General features: G+C 42.9%; 1 protein-coding gene across 1 annotated transcript; it reads left to right on the plus strand.

The window, feature by feature from the left end:
• Positions 1-679: 679 nt before the first annotated feature.
• On the plus strand, positions 680-15,819 carry LOC130863948 (acylcarnitine hydrolase-like). The gene is made up of 12 exons (XM_057754273.1): positions 680-767; positions 9,734-9,944; positions 11,095-11,236; positions 11,884-12,017; positions 12,097-12,355; positions 13,115-13,213; positions 13,436-13,576; positions 13,698-13,778; positions 14,014-14,158; positions 14,519-14,656; positions 15,014-15,086; positions 15,518-15,819. Exons 1-12 carry the CDS (start codon positions 680-682, stop codon positions 15,702-15,704), a joined length of 1,698 nt encoding a protein of 565 aa, XP_057610256.1. The 3' UTR covers positions 15,705-15,819.
• Positions 15,820-19,810: the final 3,991 nt, after the last annotated feature.

Genomic DNA, 19,810 nt, shown 5'->3' on the forward strand with positions numbered 1-19,810 from the left:
TTTTCTATCATAGCGTATCTACGTCTATCACAGACCCTTCCACGAGGCTGAGCCCACAGCAGGTTCTAGTGCTCGCATACTGTGGGCACTCAGAGCAGTTTCTTTGTGCGGATGCCAGGGCGACCTGGGACGACCACCTGCTAGTCTGTCTGCTCCAGGTAGGTCCTGGGCAGCAGCTGCACTGACAAGGACAACAGAAAGAGGGATGGAAACAGGGCTGAGCTCAAGCAACAACAGACATTAACTGGCACAGAGAACCTGACATGCTCAACATCTCAGCTCTGCCAAGGAGTGGTAGGTGACATCAAGAAGGAACAGGGATCACAAGTCTAGTCACCCAGGACCCACACAGATTTAAAGAAACACGACAGAAAGTATAAACTCATGTGTACACAAATGCCCTTTTTAATTTAGCTGCAACAGTTATTTCCAAAAGTTATATCCATCACTTCTGCATACGCACATGAAAATCTCTCCAGTAAACTAATTGTCACCTACTAAAACTGTGAACTCTCTAAGAGTCCAGAGTTATAACCAAAACAGGTGCATTTCTTTCCATATTTCAAATTTATTACAGAAATTCAAAAAAAATTTAAACAAATTAAAATCTGGCTTTACGTGAGTAAACTGCCAAACCTTTGCTTTTATCTCTCATTTCACGAGATTTAAACCAGTTAGCATGACAGTATACTTAAAAATTTACAAGAACAAGAAAAAGCAAAACAAAAATGTTGAAGCAATGAAACAGAATAAAGCTATGGAACAAAGTGAGATCACACATTGGGTTTACACTTTACTGGAGTAAAAGATCCTCTTCAAATTTTTACTAAATGATTTATACTTGAATTTTCCCCACCCAGGTAGGGCATGATTGATCCCTGCCATGTGCAACAACATGCAATATATAAAACAAATAAAATAAAATTCAGAGTTTTTACTTTTCACGGAACAGTGTTAAACTGTGGGTAAAGCATTAATGGGTCAGTTTTGTTTTAAATGTGTTGTTTTACATTTATTTAATTTGTGAATATGTGTGCGCACACGTGTGTCCCTGTGGGCATGTTAAGGTCAAAAGTACACATAAGCACACACACATATGCACACATGCACATTATAAAAATAAGTTATAGAATTATAGATAACATTAAAAATTTTAGATGAGTGCCGGAGAGATGGCTCAGAGGTTAAGAGCACTGGCTGCTCTTCCAGAGGTCCTGAGTTCAATTCCCAGCCAACATATGGTTGCTCACAACCATATGTAATGAGATCTGGTGCCCTCTTCTGGCCTTTTGGTGTACATGCAGGCAGAACACTGTACACTTAATAAAGAAATAAAATTCTTCAAAAAAATTTAGATGATTCAAAAGTAGATGGTGGTGAGTCTGAGGTAATTCTTTAAAAATGAGAAAACTAAGACTACCGTTTGCATCGTATAAGGTCATAATTAAATGTGATCGCAGACTTTAACCTCTAAAACCCTCTTCTATTCTCTCGGACTGTTGAGGGTGTTGGCCTTCTAGAATTGCTTAAAATATCGACATTCTCTAATATACTTAAAATGTGATTCAATTCATAAGCTGTATTTTAAGCTCCCAGGAGCCTGTCTATTTCTGTCTTATTAAACTGAATTGCATGTGTGTGTTGTGGCACTTTAGTATAGCAAAGTACTAGACAGTTTAGGCAGACTTCATGTTTGTGTATAGTAAACAGGAAAATTACTGCAAAATGACAGTAAAGCTCAGTAGCAGGCTTTTTAATAGGATGAAGTGATTGCAAGTTCTGCTCACAGGATGGTTTTATTGTTAGTATCTAATGGTAAGCTTAGCCTAGACGCACAGATCTGCAGTCTCAACTCTTGCAAAGCTAAGGCAGGAGGATCACAATATTCAAGGCTAGCATGGGGTAGAAGAGTGAGACCCTGTCTCAAAGAACAAAGCCTGATGCTGAACTTAGATTAGAAGCAAATCCATCCCCCCCGACACACACTGTGTCTTATAGATATTACTGATGGATATTTGGATGAAAAAAGTGCTTTTTGTCCATAACAAAAATCATCATAAGCAGCAAGCTGAAGTCTATGGAAGACACAAGTGGCCTGGGTACTTGGAAGGCCAAGGCAGGTAGATTTTATGAGCTCAAGAGTTTCAGGTCAGCTGGTAACAGATACACACACTTCATCTCAATTGCATGTATGCATAGACTGATACATGTAATATACATACACGAATTTGTATATATCATAACCTATGTGACTTATAATCAATAGGAATTTGCTCACAACTTTGGAGACCATGAATTCCAAAGTTAAGGTACCATCAGGTGTGCTGTATATCGAGGACCAGCTTTCTCACCAAAGATTGTTCTTTTTGGTTACACTGGGCTGATAGGACAAATAATGATGCCCGTGACCTGAGCGCCTAGTGGCCCAACTCTCAATCTCACTGTAGAGTGCAGGTTTGAGTTGACCTAATAATAGATGTCACAGCGGCAAAGGACAAGGTGTCAGATAGAGACAGGAAAACGCTTGAAGGCACACCTGGTAATTCAAGCAGGCTTTACCAACAGTAGGAGATTTGCTGAGTCACAGCACAGCTGTGTTTAACTTTTGCAGAAAAGGTCAACCTGTCTTTCAATGTGACTACACCACTTTGCATCTCTTCCAGTCATGCTTGTGTGAGCATACCAGTGGCGCCATGATTTTCCAACACTGGTATGTATGTTCATATGCAGTAGTATCTCCATGAAGAGGATTCTGTAGACTTTAGTCCCTCTCCCCCTTCTTGCTAGTAAATAAAAGGTTTCAGATCCGCCCCTTCCAGCACACACACAGAATTTGAGAGTCTTCCTCATTCTACATGCTTACTATGGTCTCCACCCTCATCCATGAAGGGTCTTTGAATGATGCTGCACTGGGTGACAGAGCACATGGGAACCTTCCCCCAAGCCATGCTACACAGCAGCCCAGGAATAAGAGGACCACCAGGTTGTCCAGGTAACACAAAGAAGTTACTTCCATGTCTTTGAGCTTAGAAGAAGTGGAGGAGGGTGGGTGGACCCTCCAGCTCCCACAGCCCAGATGTTCTCCAGAAAGGGAGAGAGAGAGAGAGAGAGAGAGAGAGAGAGAGAGAGAGAGAGAGAGAGAGAGAGAGAGAGAGAGAGAGAGAGAGAGAGAGAGAACATCAGCGGACGGGACGATTTGTATGTTCCACATTGTAAACACCAGGGGGCAGAAGAGAGACAAGACCGTCTCAGCCTTGGCTCAGTAGCTGGGCAGAGAAGATTCCTTCTTAGGGTGCAAGAAGACCTCTGCCTGATGCTCTCACTGGGGACTGGAGGCGTTTGTGAGCTCCTGCTGCACATGTGCATCTGTGGAGTCTCCATTTCTGCTGACAGACACAGGACACCTCACCAAATGGCCTTTAGAATTTCAATGGCTGTGTCATTTTTTTTTTTATTGATTTGTATTGAGCTTAACATTTTACTCTGCTTCCCTCCCCTCAACCCTCTCCCAAGGTCCCCATGCTTCCAATTTACTCAGGAGATCTTGTATTTTCTACTTTCCATGTAGATTAGATGCATGATGTCTCTCTTAGGATCCTCATTGTTGTCTAGGTTCTCTGGGATTGTGATTTGTAGGCTGGCTTTCTTTGCTTTATGTTTAAAAACCACTTCGAGTGTGTACATGTGATAATTGTCTTTCTGGGTCTGGGTTACCTTGCTCAAAATGATGTTTTCTAGCTCCATCCATTGGCCTGAAAATTTCAAGATGTTATTTTTTCCTGCTGTGTATTACTCCATTGTGTAAATGTACCACATTTTCCTTATCCATTCTTCAGTTGAGGGGCATTTAGGTTGTTTCCAGGTTCTGGCTATGACAAACAAAGCTGCTATGAACAGAGTTGAGCACATGTCCTTGTGGCACAACTGAGCACCCTTTGGATATTTATCCCAAAGTGGTGTTCCTGGGTCTTGAGGAAGGTTGTTTTTTAATTTTCTGAGAAATTGCCACACTGACATCCAAAAGGGTTGTACCAGCTTGCATTCCCACCAGCAGTGCAGAAGTGTTCCCTTTTCCCCACAACCTCTCCAGTATAAGTTGTCATCAGTGTTTTTGATCTTGGTCATTCTGAAATGAGATGGAATCTTAGAGTTGTTTTGATTTGCATTTATCTGATGGCTAAAGATGTTGAGCATTTCCTTAAGTGTCTTTCAGCCATTTTAGATTCCTCTGTTGAGAGTTCTCTGTTTAGGTCTGTACTTCATTTTTTTAAATTGGATTATTTGGTTTTTTGATGACCAATTTCTTGAGTTCTTTGTATATTTTTTGAGATCATACCTCTGTTTAATGTGGGGTTGGTGAAGATCTATCCCCATTCTGTAGGCTGTCGTTTTGTCTTGTTGACTGTGCCCTTTGCTTTGCAGAAGATTTTCAGTTTCGGAGGTCCCATTTATTAATTGTTTCTCTCAGTGTTTGTGTCCTGTGCCAATGCATTCAAGTGTACTTCCCACTTTCTCTTCTATAAGGTTCAGTGTGACTGGCTTTATGTTGAGGTCTTTGATCCACTTGGACTTGAGTTTTATGCTACTTGTGGCTTTTATCTCAAGATCATGAGAGATCTTTCCATTTTCTGGTATCTTCTTCAATTTCTTTCTTCAAAGACTTAAAGTTCTTGTCATACAAGTCTTCCACTTGTTTGGTTAGAGTTACCCCAAGATATTTTTGTATTATTTGTGGCTATTGTGTAAGGTGATGCTTCTCTGACTTCCCTCTCAGCTTCTTTATCATTTGTGCATAGGAGAGCTACTGATTTTTTGTTTTGATCTTGTATCCTGCCACATCACTGAAGGTATTTATCAGCTGTAGGAGTTCTCTGGTAGAATTTTTGATGTCACTTATATACATTATCATATCATCTGAAAATAACAAAAATTTGACTTTTTCCTTTCCAATTTGAATCCCCTTGATCTCCTTATGTTGTCTTATTGCTATTGCTAAAACTTCAAGAACTATGTTAAAGAGATATGAAGAGAGTGGACAGCCTTGTCTTATTCTTGATTTTAGTGGAATCACTTTGAGTTTCTCTCTATTTAATTTGATGTTAGCTTTCAGCTTGCTGTATATTGCTTTTATTGTATTTAGATATGCTCCTTGTATCCCTAATCTCTCCAAGACCTTTATCATGAAGGGGTGTTGAATTTTGTCAAATGCTTTTTCAGCATCTAATGAAATGATCATATGGCTTTTTTCTTTCAATTTATTTATATGATGGATTACATTGACAGATTTTCATATGTTGATCCAGCCCTGCATCTCTGGGATGAAGCCTATTTGATCATGATGGATGATTTTTTTTATATGTTCTTGGATTCAGTTTGCCAGTATTTTATTAAGAATTTTCGCATTCAGTTTCATGAGTGAGATTGCTCTGTAATTCTCTTTCTTGCCTGAGTCTTTGTGTGGTTTTAGTATCAGGGTAAATGTATCCTCATAAAAAGAGTTTGGCAATGTCCCTTCTGTTTCTATTGTGATGTGAACACTTTGAGGAGGACAGGCATTAGCTCTTCTTGAATTCTGCATTAAAACCATCAGGCCCTGGGCTTTTTTGGGGGGGGGGAGTTTTTGATGACAGTTTCTATTTTCTCACAGCTTATAGGTCTATTTAGATTGCTCACCTGGGCTTGATTTAATTTTGGTATATGGTATCTATCTAAAAAAATGACCATTTCTTTTACATTTTCTAATTTTGGGGGGGTACAGGTTTTTGTAGTAAGACCTAATGATTCTCAGAATTTCCTCAGTGTCTGTTGATATGTCCCCTTTTCATTTCTGATTTTGTTAATTTGGATGTTCTCTCTCTGCTTTTTATTAGTTTGGATAAAGGTTTGTCAATCTTGTTTATTTTCTCAAAGAACCAGATCTTTGTTTCATTAATTCTTTGTATTGTTTTCTTTGTTTCTATTTTGTTGATTTCAGCCCTCAATTTGATTACTTCCTGTCTTCTACTCCTCCTGGGTGAGTCTGCTTCTTTTTGTTCTAGAGCTTTAAGTCACTAATGTGAGCTTTCTCTGTTTTCTTTATGTGGACACTTAGTGCTATGAACTTTCCTCTTAGCACTGCTTTCATCGTGTCCCATAGGTTTGGCTATGTTGTGCCTTCATTTTCATTGAATTCAAGGAAGACTTTAATTTCCTTCTTTATTTCTTCCTTGACTCAGGTGTGGTTCAGTAGTTCACTGTTGTAGGCTTTCTGAGAGTAGTATGGTTGTTAAATTCTAACTTTAATTTATGGTGATCCAATAAGACACAGGGGATTGCTCCTTTTTTTTTTTTTTAAATCTGTGAAGGTTTGTTTTGTTACTGAGTATGTGATCAATTCTACAGAAGGTTCCATGAGGTGCTGAGAAGAAGGTATATTCTTTTGTGTTTGGGTGGAATGTTCTATAGATGTTCATTTGATTTGTTACATCTATTTGTTCTCATATTTCTTTGTTAAGTTTCTGTCTGGTTGACTTGTCCATTGGCGAGAGTGAAGTGCTGAAGTCTCCTATTAATAGTGTGTGGAGTTTGATGTGCATTTTAAGCTTTAGTGATGTTTCCTTCACATATGTGTTCTTGTATTAGGGGCATAGATATTCAGGACTGAGACTTCATCTTGATGAATTGTTACTGTTATGAGTATAAAGTGTCCTTCTCCATCTCTTCTGATTGATTTTGTTTGAAATCAATTTTAGATATTAGGATAGCCACGCCCACTTGTTTCTTAGGTCCATTTGATTGGAAAATCTTTTCCCAACCCTTTACTCTGAGGTAGTGTCTGTCTTTGAGGTTGAGGTGCATTTCTTGTATACAGCAGAAGGCTGGATCCTGTTTGTGTATCCATTCTCTTAGCCTGTGTCTTTTTATCCGTGAATTGAGTCCATTGATATTAAACGATATTAATGACAAGTGGTTGTTAACTCCGGTTATTTTTTGGTAGTAGTGTTTGTGTGTTTCCCTTCTTTGAGTTATGCTGGTGGGGGGTTATCAGATGTCTATGTTTTTGTGGGTGTAGTTAGCTTTCTTAGGTTGAGGTTTTCCTTCTAGTACTTTCTGTAAGGCTGTGTTTGTGGATACATACATTTGGCTTTATAAATTTTAAATCTGGTCATACTGAACAGGGATATAGTAGCATCTCATTTAAGGAATTTTATGGACTTGAGCCTCTACTTTCTTCTTTATCTGTCTATCTATTATCTATCTATTTTATTTCTTTTTTATCTCTCATGCTCTTCCTACTCACTCTCTGCCTCCCTCCATAGAACTGAGTATCTTCTTCATCTGACATTTTTCCTGTGGCCATGGCCATCATCAGCACAGGGCCTCTGAGTGGTGGTGCAGTGAGTAGCAGAGCACACAGGGATTTCCCCAGCTGAGCTACAAAAATATCTGGAATCACAAAGCCCAGGGATGCCAGGGATCCATTGGTAATCTAGTTCCTTCATCCAGAGACTGGAGGAACTGGAGACTTCTCTGCCCTCGTGGTCCAACAGTTCCTTAGGTTGGGAACTTGGAGTGGAGAGAACTCCTGCCAAGAAAGGCTAGGACCGCCGTCAGGACAGGAGCGCATTGGAGGGGCGACAGTGAATAAAGGAGCCCTGAGATTAGAGGAGGCAGGGGCTGAGCTGTGATGTGCCAGGGAAACCAAGGAAGAAGACCCATAGTGCCATGCTATTATATAGTAATAATGAAGATAATTTGGAGCCAAAGCCAATTCTGAGGTGGCACTAAAGGTTGTCTGACACTGACCCCCATGCCACTTTGTCTAGGAAGCCAGTCTGGACTATGGGCTCCTGAGCCTGCATCCTTTGATGTATCATGTCAGTGTTTTATGGGGACTCTAAGACTTCTATTTATACACCTTATCTCAGGTTCATCATAGTGCATCAGACCTCAGATTGGCTCCAGTGTTGGAGGCTGCAAGGCCCAATCACATGCTTGTCACATGGTTACACATGATATTGGTCAGGAGGTGGTAAGAGAACTTCACTCCAATCCTGATGACCCAAGCTCCACTTTGAACTTCATATGGTGGAATTAGAGTATGGCTTATGTAAACGTCCCTTCATCTCCACATGTGAGCCAGGGCCTGGGAGAATCTACACATATACACACACATATGTACATGACCACAATAAATAAATAAATGCACACATTTAAAAATATATGCTAAATGGAAAAATGACTGTGAGGTTGATCTTGGCAGGAGCTGACCACTAGATGAGACACATCACAAGGGTAGAGTGAATAGGGTCTGGACTTTAAAAGCACCAGTTTTGTACTCTGTTTTGATCAATCAACTGTGACCTAACAGAATAGACAATAAGAATATTGTAGAGATCAGGGACCCTGGATCCAGGCTCAGTAAACTGAGACTTCCAAGCACAGAAGTCTTGAGGATGAAGGTCACACTCAGAGCTCCTGCATCTGCATGTCTCTCCTGTGACATCCTGAGTGAGTACCTACTCCCAGAAGCCCTTTGTCTCTCCTGTGACATCCTGAGGTGCACCTACTCACAGACGCCCTCTGTCTCTCCTGTGACATCCTGAGTGTGCACCTACTCACAGAAGCCCCCTGTCTCTCCTGTGACATCCTGAGTGTGCACCTACTCACAGAAGCCCTCTGTCTCTCCTGTGACATCCTGAATATGTACCTATTCACTGAAGCCCTCTGTCTCTCCTATTACATCTTTCTGTTAATGTGTGAGGACAGGACTCCTGGTGTCCCAGAAGAGCTTCAGAATTCATGCTGTGCCTTTCCAGGGCCAAGGAGGGAACAGAAAGAACAGGATGACTTTGTCCTGCCTCCTGGACATTGGCTCCTGTCACTCTGACTAATCAGTTCTCCAACAATGAGAACTTTGCCCCACCACACCAAGGTCCCCGCCCATATCCTTTTGATTTAAATTCATAGCTAGGGAAGACCAACAGATTCTCTTTCCTGCTTGTGAAACTTAGTTGTCCTCTGTAACAGCAGAGACTCAGGCCTGAGAGCTGATCATGCCCCTGAACCAACTGCAAAGCTGGCTGGATGCTGCATGGGCTCCTGCTTCTCCTTCTCCATGTGCAGGGTGAGGCTCACTAAGCTGGCAATGGGAATGACTAGAATCAGAGCTACTGATTCTGCAGAATCAGAGGCTGAGCTCGTGGGAGGTCAAGGAGCAGGGGTGCGGGGAGGGGGAAGGGTGATGGAAAGAAGAGACTAAAGTTTGGGAAGCATGTGCCTCCCAATCTCCTAGCCAAAGCACACTGATTTTGAGGTGTTTAGCACACAGAGGGTCAGATGTCTAAAATCTCTCCATAATGAGGAGACAGTTTAGTGTAAGGAGCTCTGGAGAATGCAGGACAATTCAAGGAAAAGCAAGCTGAAGGAATTTTTCCCTCCTCAAAGTATGGCTCTTACTGTAGCTACTGCTGACTTTTGGATAAGAATGACAATAATCATAATTTCATGTGGTGAAATAGCTCAGAGTGTGTGAACTCTTTGGCTAGAGAAATGCTCTGATGCCCTGCAAAGGGCAATAGGAAAGGTTCCTGACTCTGAGGGATAGAGAAGTTCCCACACTCACACCCCACAGCTGAACTGGGAGGTCTGGGGTTCCCTTCTTTTGTGCCCTGGTAACAATGAGATGGGAACTCCCACAATCTGCTGGCAGCTGATTGCACACAACTAACCCAGATGGCATTTCTCTAAACAGGTCAGGACTCCTCAGAGGCCAGCCCCATCAGAAACACACACACGGGCCAGGTCCGAGGAAGTCTTGTTCAAGTGAATGATGCCAAAGTTGGTGTCCACACCTTCCTGGGAATTCCCTTTGCCAAGCCACCTGTAGGACCACTGCGTTTTGCACCTCCTGAAGCCCCTGAACCGTGGAGTGGTGTGAGAGATGGGACCTCACTTCCAGCCATGTAAGTTCTGGACCGAGAGAACATCTGGCCCTGGGGTGAACATTTGCTCTGAGTCCTGAGCCATGCTGAAGTCTTTCCTCCATCTCAGCTCCACAGCAGTTTCCTCCCAGTGTGGGGAGTCTGCCATGCATTTTTGTGATTCATGTGCTAAGGTTGAGTAGAACAACTGTACCAGCTCCTGGGTCAGAGCTTGCTTGGCACCATTGAGAGTTAGATGCAGGTACTATAGAAAGGAATAAAAGTAAAATTGTTTACAACTTCAAATTAAACCCAATGTTGTCTGCCACAATGGGAGTAACCTCTAGGCATGAGTTGGGTGACCTATTAAGCAGAGAGCACCCCTGAATCCACAAATACACTTCAGGTTCTGAGCAGTGTAGTGTGATGGATACTTGCTAACCCTGTCCTCACAGACACTGTGACAACCTATAGGTTGACCAAGGAACTATATGTAACTAATTACATATATTATATGTAACTAATTCCCTCTGAAGACAGCATATGGAAATGAAGTTCCCTGAGAGTCTGTGCATGGGTGAAGGATTTCTCACTGCCCTTTAGGAAAATGGACTTGCTGTTCATTGATTCCTCTAATACCCGTGGAGGGCAACACTCCAGTATTGCATCTAAGTTTGTTTTCTGTTGCTGCAATAAAGTGCCAACAAAGCAACTTAGGGGAGAAAGCTACTATGGGAAGAAAGCTACTATTAAAGGTTCTAGAGTATAATTCACCATATTGGGGAAGTTACACTGAATTACAGGAGCTGGTCACATCAGATCCACAACAAAGAGCAGAGAGAAGAAAACGCTTGCATGCCTTGCATTGCTAAGGTCTAGGTCACTTTTCTATTCATATACACTTCAGTGAATGTCACTGCACACAGCCAATCATTTCCATACAGACACTGAGAAGTCTCTATATACCAGACTCAGAAAAAAAATATACAGACCCAACCCAACTGGAGGACCCCACCCCAGCTTTCAGGAAGCCTGTGGCCATCACCTTGGTGGAAGGGACTTCAGAGGGGGAATATGTGTTAACAGGACATCATGAGGAGCAGCAGCTGGAGGTGGGGGACAAAGATCTAGGCTCACATTTGCTTCTGACCACCATATATCTCTTGGGATGTCTCTCTGCTATTTCCATCAGCTGTCTGCAAAACCCTGAAATGATGAATTCATTGGGCCAGATGGATATGAACCTGCCCCTGTCCGCATTCTCTATGTCTGAGGACTGCCTGTATCTCAACATCTACACACCAGCTCATGCCCATGAGGGCTCTAACCTGCCTGTGAGTGTCCTGACATGGTCAGCTTGGGGGAGGGCATGCTTTTCAAGAGGATTAGAAGGGATAAAAGCATCCTGAGCTCCACTGTAGTGGGGACTCTGCTGAGAAGCCTCCACCTACCGGGTAAAGAAGGCCTTCTCAGCCACACTAAGCAGCTGAACCGGGGTATGGAACACAGAACAGGAGCATTGAGTGGTTAGAGGCTCCAGCTCTTTGATCAAAGCAGACTCTTTCCACAACCTGAGTTCTGTAGAACCACTTATGTGCTCAAGACTCAATACTGAGCTTACCTATGTCTACTTTTGGATTATGTGGTGTGTTGGTGAGAGTTGATGATCTTTTCTTTTTTTAGTCTGGAGAGAAAACCGTGGTGGCTCCCCTCCTTGATCAACTACGCAGAGTCTGAGTAATGACGACATTACTCTACACAAAGACCCATTAATTCAAACTGAGACACATGGTGGGGGTGGGGACTAGAAATACACTGATAAGGCTACTAGAGAACCCGCCTATGACTGAGGCCCTGAAGTCCTGAGGATTTGCATGTATTTGTGTAGCTGCACAGAGACCTAAAAGTTGATGCTCTAGGAAGCAGTCTTGCAGAATTGGAATAGCTATGAGCTTCCTGGCACCTCTCTTGACCCCTCCAGGTGATGGTGTGGATCCATGGTGGTGCTCTGGTTATAGGCATGGCTTCTATGAATGATGGGTCCATACTGGCAGCCATTGAAGATGTGGTGGTGGTCACTATCCAGTACCGCCTGGGTGTCCTGGGATTCTTCAGGTAAGATTAGGAATTAGGTGGACAATGACAGCTGGAAAGAACCTAGACAAGCCTTTGATCATGTCCTTCCACTTCTCAGCACTGGAGACCAGCACGCCAGAGGCAACTGGGGCTACCTGGACCAAGTGGCCGCCCTGCGCTGGGTCCAGCAGAACATTGCCCACTTTGGAGGCAACCCTGACCTTGTCACCATCTTTGGCGAGTCAGCAGGTGGCACAAGTGTGTCTTCACTTGTTGTGTCCCCCATGTCCAAAGGACTCTTCCACAGAGCCATCATGCAGAGTGGAGTGGCCCTGCTGCCTGACCTCATCTCTGACACCCATGAGAGGGTCTACACTGTGAGTGCCCTCAACCATCATAGACTGAGTCTGCCTTCTCAGCCTTCAGATTCTGGTACTCTGGTCTTCTGTCTCATGGGGAAAATAATGGCCATGGAAAATAGATTCCTTCCAGTAATTTATGAGAGACTCAGGGGTTAGTTTCTACTTGCCTCCACTTCATACTGGGTGATCATGTTATCTAACCAGCAAACTGCTCCTAGCAGCTTCCAACACTGACAAAAATAAATATGCATATGCTCAGGAAGATAGCTCAGTGGATTTTTAGTGCTTGGAGTACAAGCCTGAGAACCTAAGTTCAAATACCCAGAACCCTCAAAAGGCTGGAGATAGTAGGTCGTCTGTAATTCCAAGGTTCCTGTGCTCACGTGGGGGACACAGAGACAAGAGATTCCCTGGATGTTCGGAGGGTAGCTCAAACTAGGAGCAGAAAACAAGAGGACAGCATGTCTCAAATAAGGGGCATCTGTGAAGAAAGATGATCCTCTAATGTTTGCCTACAAACACTGGCACACTTACTCCTTCTCTCACATATGATATACAGAAGGATGGCTGAGGTTAGCAAAACTACCCTGAGGGAAAACATGAGGAGGTAGAGAGGATACTGCCTGATGCCTGTCACCTTTGAAGAATAGGACAAAGGGAATAATTTATATTTGCAACAATCCACACCCAACACACATTATAGCATGGTATCTAGGGCAATAGCATCAAATTGAAATTGTAAAAATCCTCCTCCTCACCTGTTCCCCTTCACAGACAGTGGCCAGCCTATCTGGATGTGAGACCATGGACTCAGAGGCCCTGGTGCACTGTCTGAGAGGCAAGAGTGAAGCAGAGATTCTGGTCATTAACAAGGTAAGTAGAATTGTGTGCCTTGGAATATCTTGTCAGACTTTGTGTTCTTTAGTTCTGTGTAAAATATGAATACCAAGATAGGCTAATCTAAGTGTAGATTCTCTTCCAGAGTGAGCTGAGAACCCTGCAGCTAGTAAGAAATATGAAAGTGGTGGAGGTAACTCAGTGAGCATCAACATACGTATTTCATTGACTTCAGCATTGACTTTTAATGCCCCTCAGGTCTTCAAGATCATCCCTGCTGTGGTAGATGGGGTTTTCCTACCCAAGCATCCTCAAGAGATGTTGGCTTCTGTGGATTTTCATCCTGTCCCCAGCATCATTGGTGTCAACAATGATGAGTATGGTTGGATCATCCCCACGGTGAGTCTCAGTTCCAATCCTTTGAGAGATTGGAGACTCATATGCTGAACAGTGGGGGACACAATGTATCTTTAAAGCAGTCCATCAGAACCCACACTTAACAGGGTCTTCTACAACCCAGATGTTCGGCTCTGCTCAGACAATAAAGGAAATAACAAGAGAGAACCTGCAGGCTGTTCTGAAGAATACAGCAGCACAAATGGTGAGATACCGCTGGTCCTATCCAAATGGAGATGTTCCTCATATCCCTTCTCAGATAGCATCCCTATTAACGAAGGTCAGCATATGTGTGTGATTCTGTGTGGGATGACTACAGAGCATGAATTTTTTAACTTATGCTTTATCTTTGCCCAGGCCTCATTCTCCCCATACCAAAGGCTGCTGCCCAACTAACCGAGAACATGCCTAACCGCATTCATCCTGATCTCTTGGTGTAGATGCTGCCTCCTGAGTGTAGTGACCTGATAATGGAGGAGTACATGGGGGACACTGAGGACCCACAGAACCTCCAAATACAGTACACGGAGATGATGGGAGACGTCATGTTTGTGGTCCCTGCACTCCAAGTAGCACATTTTCAGCGTGAGTACATCTGTGACAATCTTAGGGGAGCAGTTCAGAGATGTGGATCATGGATGCGCACTGTGGAGCAGTGTGGGTATCCAGGTCTCCTTGTGTCTAGTTTAGTAGAGTGACATCTAGATGCAGAGGAAAAAATGAGTTTCTGAAAATCTAGTAACTTGGCATAACCATCCAGCTGTGAAGGCCATGAGCGCTATTCTGCCCTGAGCTCTTCCATAGCTAGAGCTCCAGCCTGGAACTTTCTCTCCCCTTTAACATTTATGATTCCAGGTAACTTTATATCAAGGTACCTTGTCAATAAATACGAATCAGCAAATAATCCATTTAATGGGCTAAGTCACTGTTTGTCCTTACTTCCAGGTTCCCATGCTCCTGTCTACTTCTATGAATTCCAACATCAACCCAGCTACCTCAAGAGTTTCAAGCCACCCTATGTGAAGGCTGACCATTCTGATGAGATTCCTTTTGTCTTTGGGTCCTTCTTCTTTGGTATAAAACGTGAGTCTTCCTTATTCTCCTTGAACTGACTGAAGTCCCAGACGATACCCCAGGGACTCCTGAGCTCTTTGTCCGTTTGAGAAAAACTAGATTCTGGGAGAGAATAAATTCAAAGGTGTATCATACCATAGACTAAAAAATTATACCAGGATTAGAATCTGAACCCGTGCCAGTCTAGCCTGTGACAGAGATGACAGCACACTGGGCAGGGATTCCATTAGAGGATTGCGTGGATGTTGACTATTGCATAGTGAAGAAGGGAGGTAATAAAGCTGATAGTTTAGGTCTGACAACAGCTGGGATTCTGTGGGAAACATGTTTGGTTCATGGACTTCAACATTTTTCTCATGACTTCAGTTGTTCTCACTGAGGAGGAGAAGCTACTGAATGGAAGGATGATGAAGTACTGGGCCAACTTTGCAAGACATGGGTGAGAACATGCCTCTCTCTCTTCCTTCCCTGTATGGGTTCCTGTATAGGTCTCCCTTTTGGGTGATGGTCCCTTTAGCTTTCCCGAATCTTCCATCACATGATAGATTCTTCTCGAGGATAGCACATTTATATAGATACTATGTATGTGTCATTTACTGGTCATCTCACAGTGACCTGGTTCCTGAGCCATAGTGCTCTGGTATTGGTCTTTATATCTTGCCTCTTAGATTAGATATAAAACAGGTCAGGTAGTCTTCCCCCACATGGAACAGAAACTAGTGGGTGACACTTGTGTCCCTTTATCAGGACACCTGTCCCATCAGCCCCATTAACCACTGGCCTAATGTTCCACTGCCTTGACTCAAATGAGGGGGTCAGACTTTGGATCAGAGTGACCTCACCCTTCCCCACTGGCTGTCATATCCACAGGAACCCCAACAGCGAGGGTCTACCCTACTGGCCTGTGTTGGACGATGATGAGCAGTACCTGCAGCTGGACATCCAGCCTGCTGTGGGTCGAGCCCTGAAGGCCAGAAGGCTGCAGTTCTGGACCCAGACTCTGCCCGAGAAGATCCAGGAGCTAAGGAAATCTCAGCACATGCACAAAGAGCTATAGTGCCCTCTGTGAGGAATGGTGTGTAGCATTGGCAGCTGATGGGATCACCTTGATGTTCCCAAAACATACTGAGTGACCTAACATTCACATAACATTCACAACCTCTACACTTGTCTGTTCTACATTTATCACGAATCCTCTGTCTGTGACTCTATCCTGCTGGGTCATCTTTGTTAGATCCACTCAATGAATGCTCCATAACAACAGGAATTGTTAACCTCCCAAGGCAGGCTCCTCTCCTTTCACACTTCACTGCTACTAGGCCTCTTCACAAGTTAAAACCTGCCTGAGCTATAGAACAAGCTCTTGGGAGGGCTAGATTAGTTATGCTTTCTCTCCACAAGAGAAATTCAAAAAATTATAAAAATATAATTTCAGTGAGTGGGTTAATAAAGGGGGAGAAAGAGGAAAAGAAGGAAATGGATGTGGAGGAGAAGAAAGGGAGAAAGATAAGGAAGAGGAGGAAGGGGTGAAGTGGAGGAAGAAATAATGAAGTTGGAAGGAGAATATTGTGGACATTTGGGGCGTCTTGAGGGTGTTGGGATGTAGGATTGCATAAAGCACATTGTAACAATGTATGAATTTACCAAGGAATTAAAAGTTTCCAAAGATCTGGGAAACAGGTCAGTGTCACATTTCTTACACGACCCATGTAAGACCTAGCTCCAATTCTGCCACTGTAAGCAGAGACTGTACTTTCATTTCACAGATGCCCAGACTGAAAGAATCACACAGAGACTATGATAATTACCTCACTGTTTGGCCAATGACTTAGGCATATTCCTAACTAGTGCTTACATTTTAAATTAACCCATTTTATTAAATATATATAATATATACTTATATATAATATAAAAATTAATCCATTTTTATTAAATATATATATTGCCCCAAAGCTGTCGCTTACTGGTAAGGTTCTTGCATTTTCCTCCTTCATCAGCCACCTCTTTCTTATCTCTGTTCAGAATTACTGCCTAGCTTTACTTTGCTAAGCCAAAACAGCATTATTCATTAACCAATAAAAGCAACATCCCATATCAGTATACTCTTTAGAAGCTTTGGGGTAATTGTCTACATTGGTAATGGTTGACACATTTCCATATCAATTTCTTGTCAATCACCAAGTTTTTTCATATCTACAAATTTTTTTATAAAACTGCTGATGAGGCCGGGCGGTGGTGGCGCACGCCTTTTAATCCCAGCACTCGGGAGGCAGAGGCAGGCGGATCTCTGTGAGTTCAAGGTCAGCCTGGTCTACAAGAGCTAGTTCCAGGACAGGAACCAAAAAGCTACGGAGAAACCCTGTCTCGAAAAATTAAAAACAAACAAAAACAAAAACGAAAACCTACTGATGAGGCTCAACCCTGTTGTCTCCTCAATTCAAGCTGCCAGCTTGTTCAGTTCTGAGATAGATGTCTGTGGCTCGTCTTCTTGGAAGACTGAAGTAGGAGCGTTTGGTTATCTTGGGAGCTAAAGAACTACCCATTCTATATACACTACATCTCAAGAATATATATGTTATATACATGTGTGGCTTACAAACAATAAGTGTATTTGTAGTTTTGGAGACCATGAAGCACATACCTGCATATATGTTGTGTGGTGAGGGCCAGCTCTCTGTGCTAAGGACTGACCCTGTGTCTTCTACTGGGCAGATGGGATAACTAATTGTGTTCTAGATCTGGACACATTGTGTTCAATATGAAATTACCAAAGAATACATAAAACCCCAAGGGTCAGAGAATACAGCTCAGTGGTATAGCACTTATCTAACTTGTGCAAGACCCTAGATCCAGTTCTCTGTCGTGGCTTTTTTTATCTCCTGGTCCCTGTGAAAATTCCTAAAGACCCAATGATACTAACATCCCATTGGAGACTAGGTTTTAACATAGGTATGTGGTGCATTAACATTCAGAACATGACACTAGAGGTCCCCAGATTAGCCACTAATGTGAATGATGGAAAATGTTGTTACTTAGTGTTTGCTAATCAAACATCACAGATGATCAACATTTAACATACTCCATCAATACGGTCTGTTTCTGCTGCAAGGTTTCAAGTGGTTTAAGTTTTATATGAAATAGGTCTGGGTATCTAGAAGGTTTATAAGCTGGAGGTTAAAATTTCTAATGATCTGGGAATGCAGGTCAGTGGCACAGTTCTTACCTGACACATGTAAGACCTAGATCCAATATTATCCACTGTAAAAAGAGAGTGTGATTTTTGTTTCCCAAGTTGTTTTGTGGGTAAAGTGTGTGCAGCGGGGTGTACCTATGTGTGTGTGGAGGTACCTATGGGTGTGTGTGTGTGTGTGTGTGTGAGTGTACCTGTGTATGTGTATGTGTTTGTGTGCGGGGTGTACCTATGTGTGTGTGTCAGTGCATCTGTGTGTGTATCATTGTACCTGTGCATGTCTGTGTGTCAGTGTGTGTGTGAGTGAGTGTACCTGTGTGCATGTATGTGTGTGTGTGGGGTGTACCTATGTGTGTGTGTCAGTGTGCCTGTGTATACCTATGTGTGTGTGTCAGTGTGCCTGTGTGTGTCATTGTACCTGTGCATGTCTCTGTGTGTGTGTGTATGTTTGTCTGCCCAGAAAGCATAGGGCTGGCTCCTTGTGTCTGCTGAGTTTGTTCTTCCCTGAAGGCTTCTGCTAACTCTGAGGCCCACCCTTGCATGATCACAGCACATCTGTGAAGATGTTTGACAGTAGGATGTGTCATACAAGTATGAGGATGTCAGAAGGTCCAGACTTGTCCATAAGAGGAGATTCCTGTCCCCTGTCTCCCTGAGAACCTTTTTTTTATATGAATTGGTCATCCTTGCTTTTCTCAATTCCCTGGTCCCCTGTGACACCACATTCTCACTTATAGTCCACATGCATGACTTTAATTCTTACCTAATTGTTGTCACTGTACATTCTTGTCCTGACTAATAAATGTCCTGTCTTGTATTTACATCATTATGTGAAGGTGTAAAATTGTGTTCACAGTGTGTTCCTCCATGAAGAATTTTTCCTGTGTCATTTAGATGTTGAATCCTTTATCCTAGACCCTGAGAGGTCCCCATACTCCTACTTCTGACCATCTTGACCTGAATGAGATTTCTCATGTTACCAAACTTTAACATTTTTTAATCCACTGCATGAAGACCAACCAGCATGACCTTTGGGGTTATGTGTCTAATAAGGTGCAGGTTGTTCTCCATTCTCAAACTACAGTCAAGTGCTCCTTGTAAAATGGAGGTCTTGGTGTAAGGCATGGTATGGAAAAGCTTGATTAATACAAAATAGTATCACTGGCTTAGGGCAGAGTAAAACTTGTTCCTAAAATGCACACCTGAGGGACTTTTGCTTATTAAGTCACTTTTAATTAAGCAGTCATGAACATTTCAAGAATGAGTTTCTGTGGTGTGCTTTCACATTCACGGACTTAGGCCTAAGAGTAGATTAGCTGAATCAAAGGACTCCTGTGTGTCTAACTTTAGAGGAAAAATGTCCACCTGTCTTTCAAAATGACTCCATCGTTTTCATCCCCTCTAGGCATGTGTGAGGGTGTCTGTAGCTCCACGTCTATGCCAACACTGTTTCAGTCTCTGTGAGCTCACAAGAGGTTACTCATGTTGATTTAGAGGGCCCTGTTGTTTTGGAGTCCCCCATCCACTCTGGCTCTTACAGTCACCCTGTCTCCTCTTTTCCAGGGTCCCTGTGCTCTCAGGTGAGGGATTTGAGAGCGAAATTCCATGTGTTGAGTGTTCCAAGATTTCACCTTCTGTGTAATGTCTGGTTGTGGGTCTCTCTTCCCATCTGTATTAGAATGATGCTTCTCTGATGATGGCTGACCAAGGCACTGATCTATCAGTATAGCAGAATATTATTAGGAATCATTTAATCGCCTCTTTTCTTTTTTTCAGACCATTAATATTTGGTTTTACCTTAGGTTGCTGGGATACCTAGTCTCTGATCTTGGTCACCCAAGCAGTCCTAAGTATAGTCCATCTCCTGGAGTGGCCTTAAGTCAAATCAGATAGTGGTTGGTTACTCCCACAAGCTTTGTGCCACCATTGCCCTAATACAGCTTGCAAGTAGGACACCATTGCCGATCAGAAAG

This window comes from Chionomys nivalis, chromosome 21, assembly GCF_950005125.1.
Source record: "Chionomys nivalis chromosome 21, mChiNiv1.1, whole genome shotgun sequence".
Lineage (NCBI taxonomy): Eukaryota > Metazoa > Chordata > Mammalia > Rodentia > Cricetidae > Chionomys > Chionomys nivalis.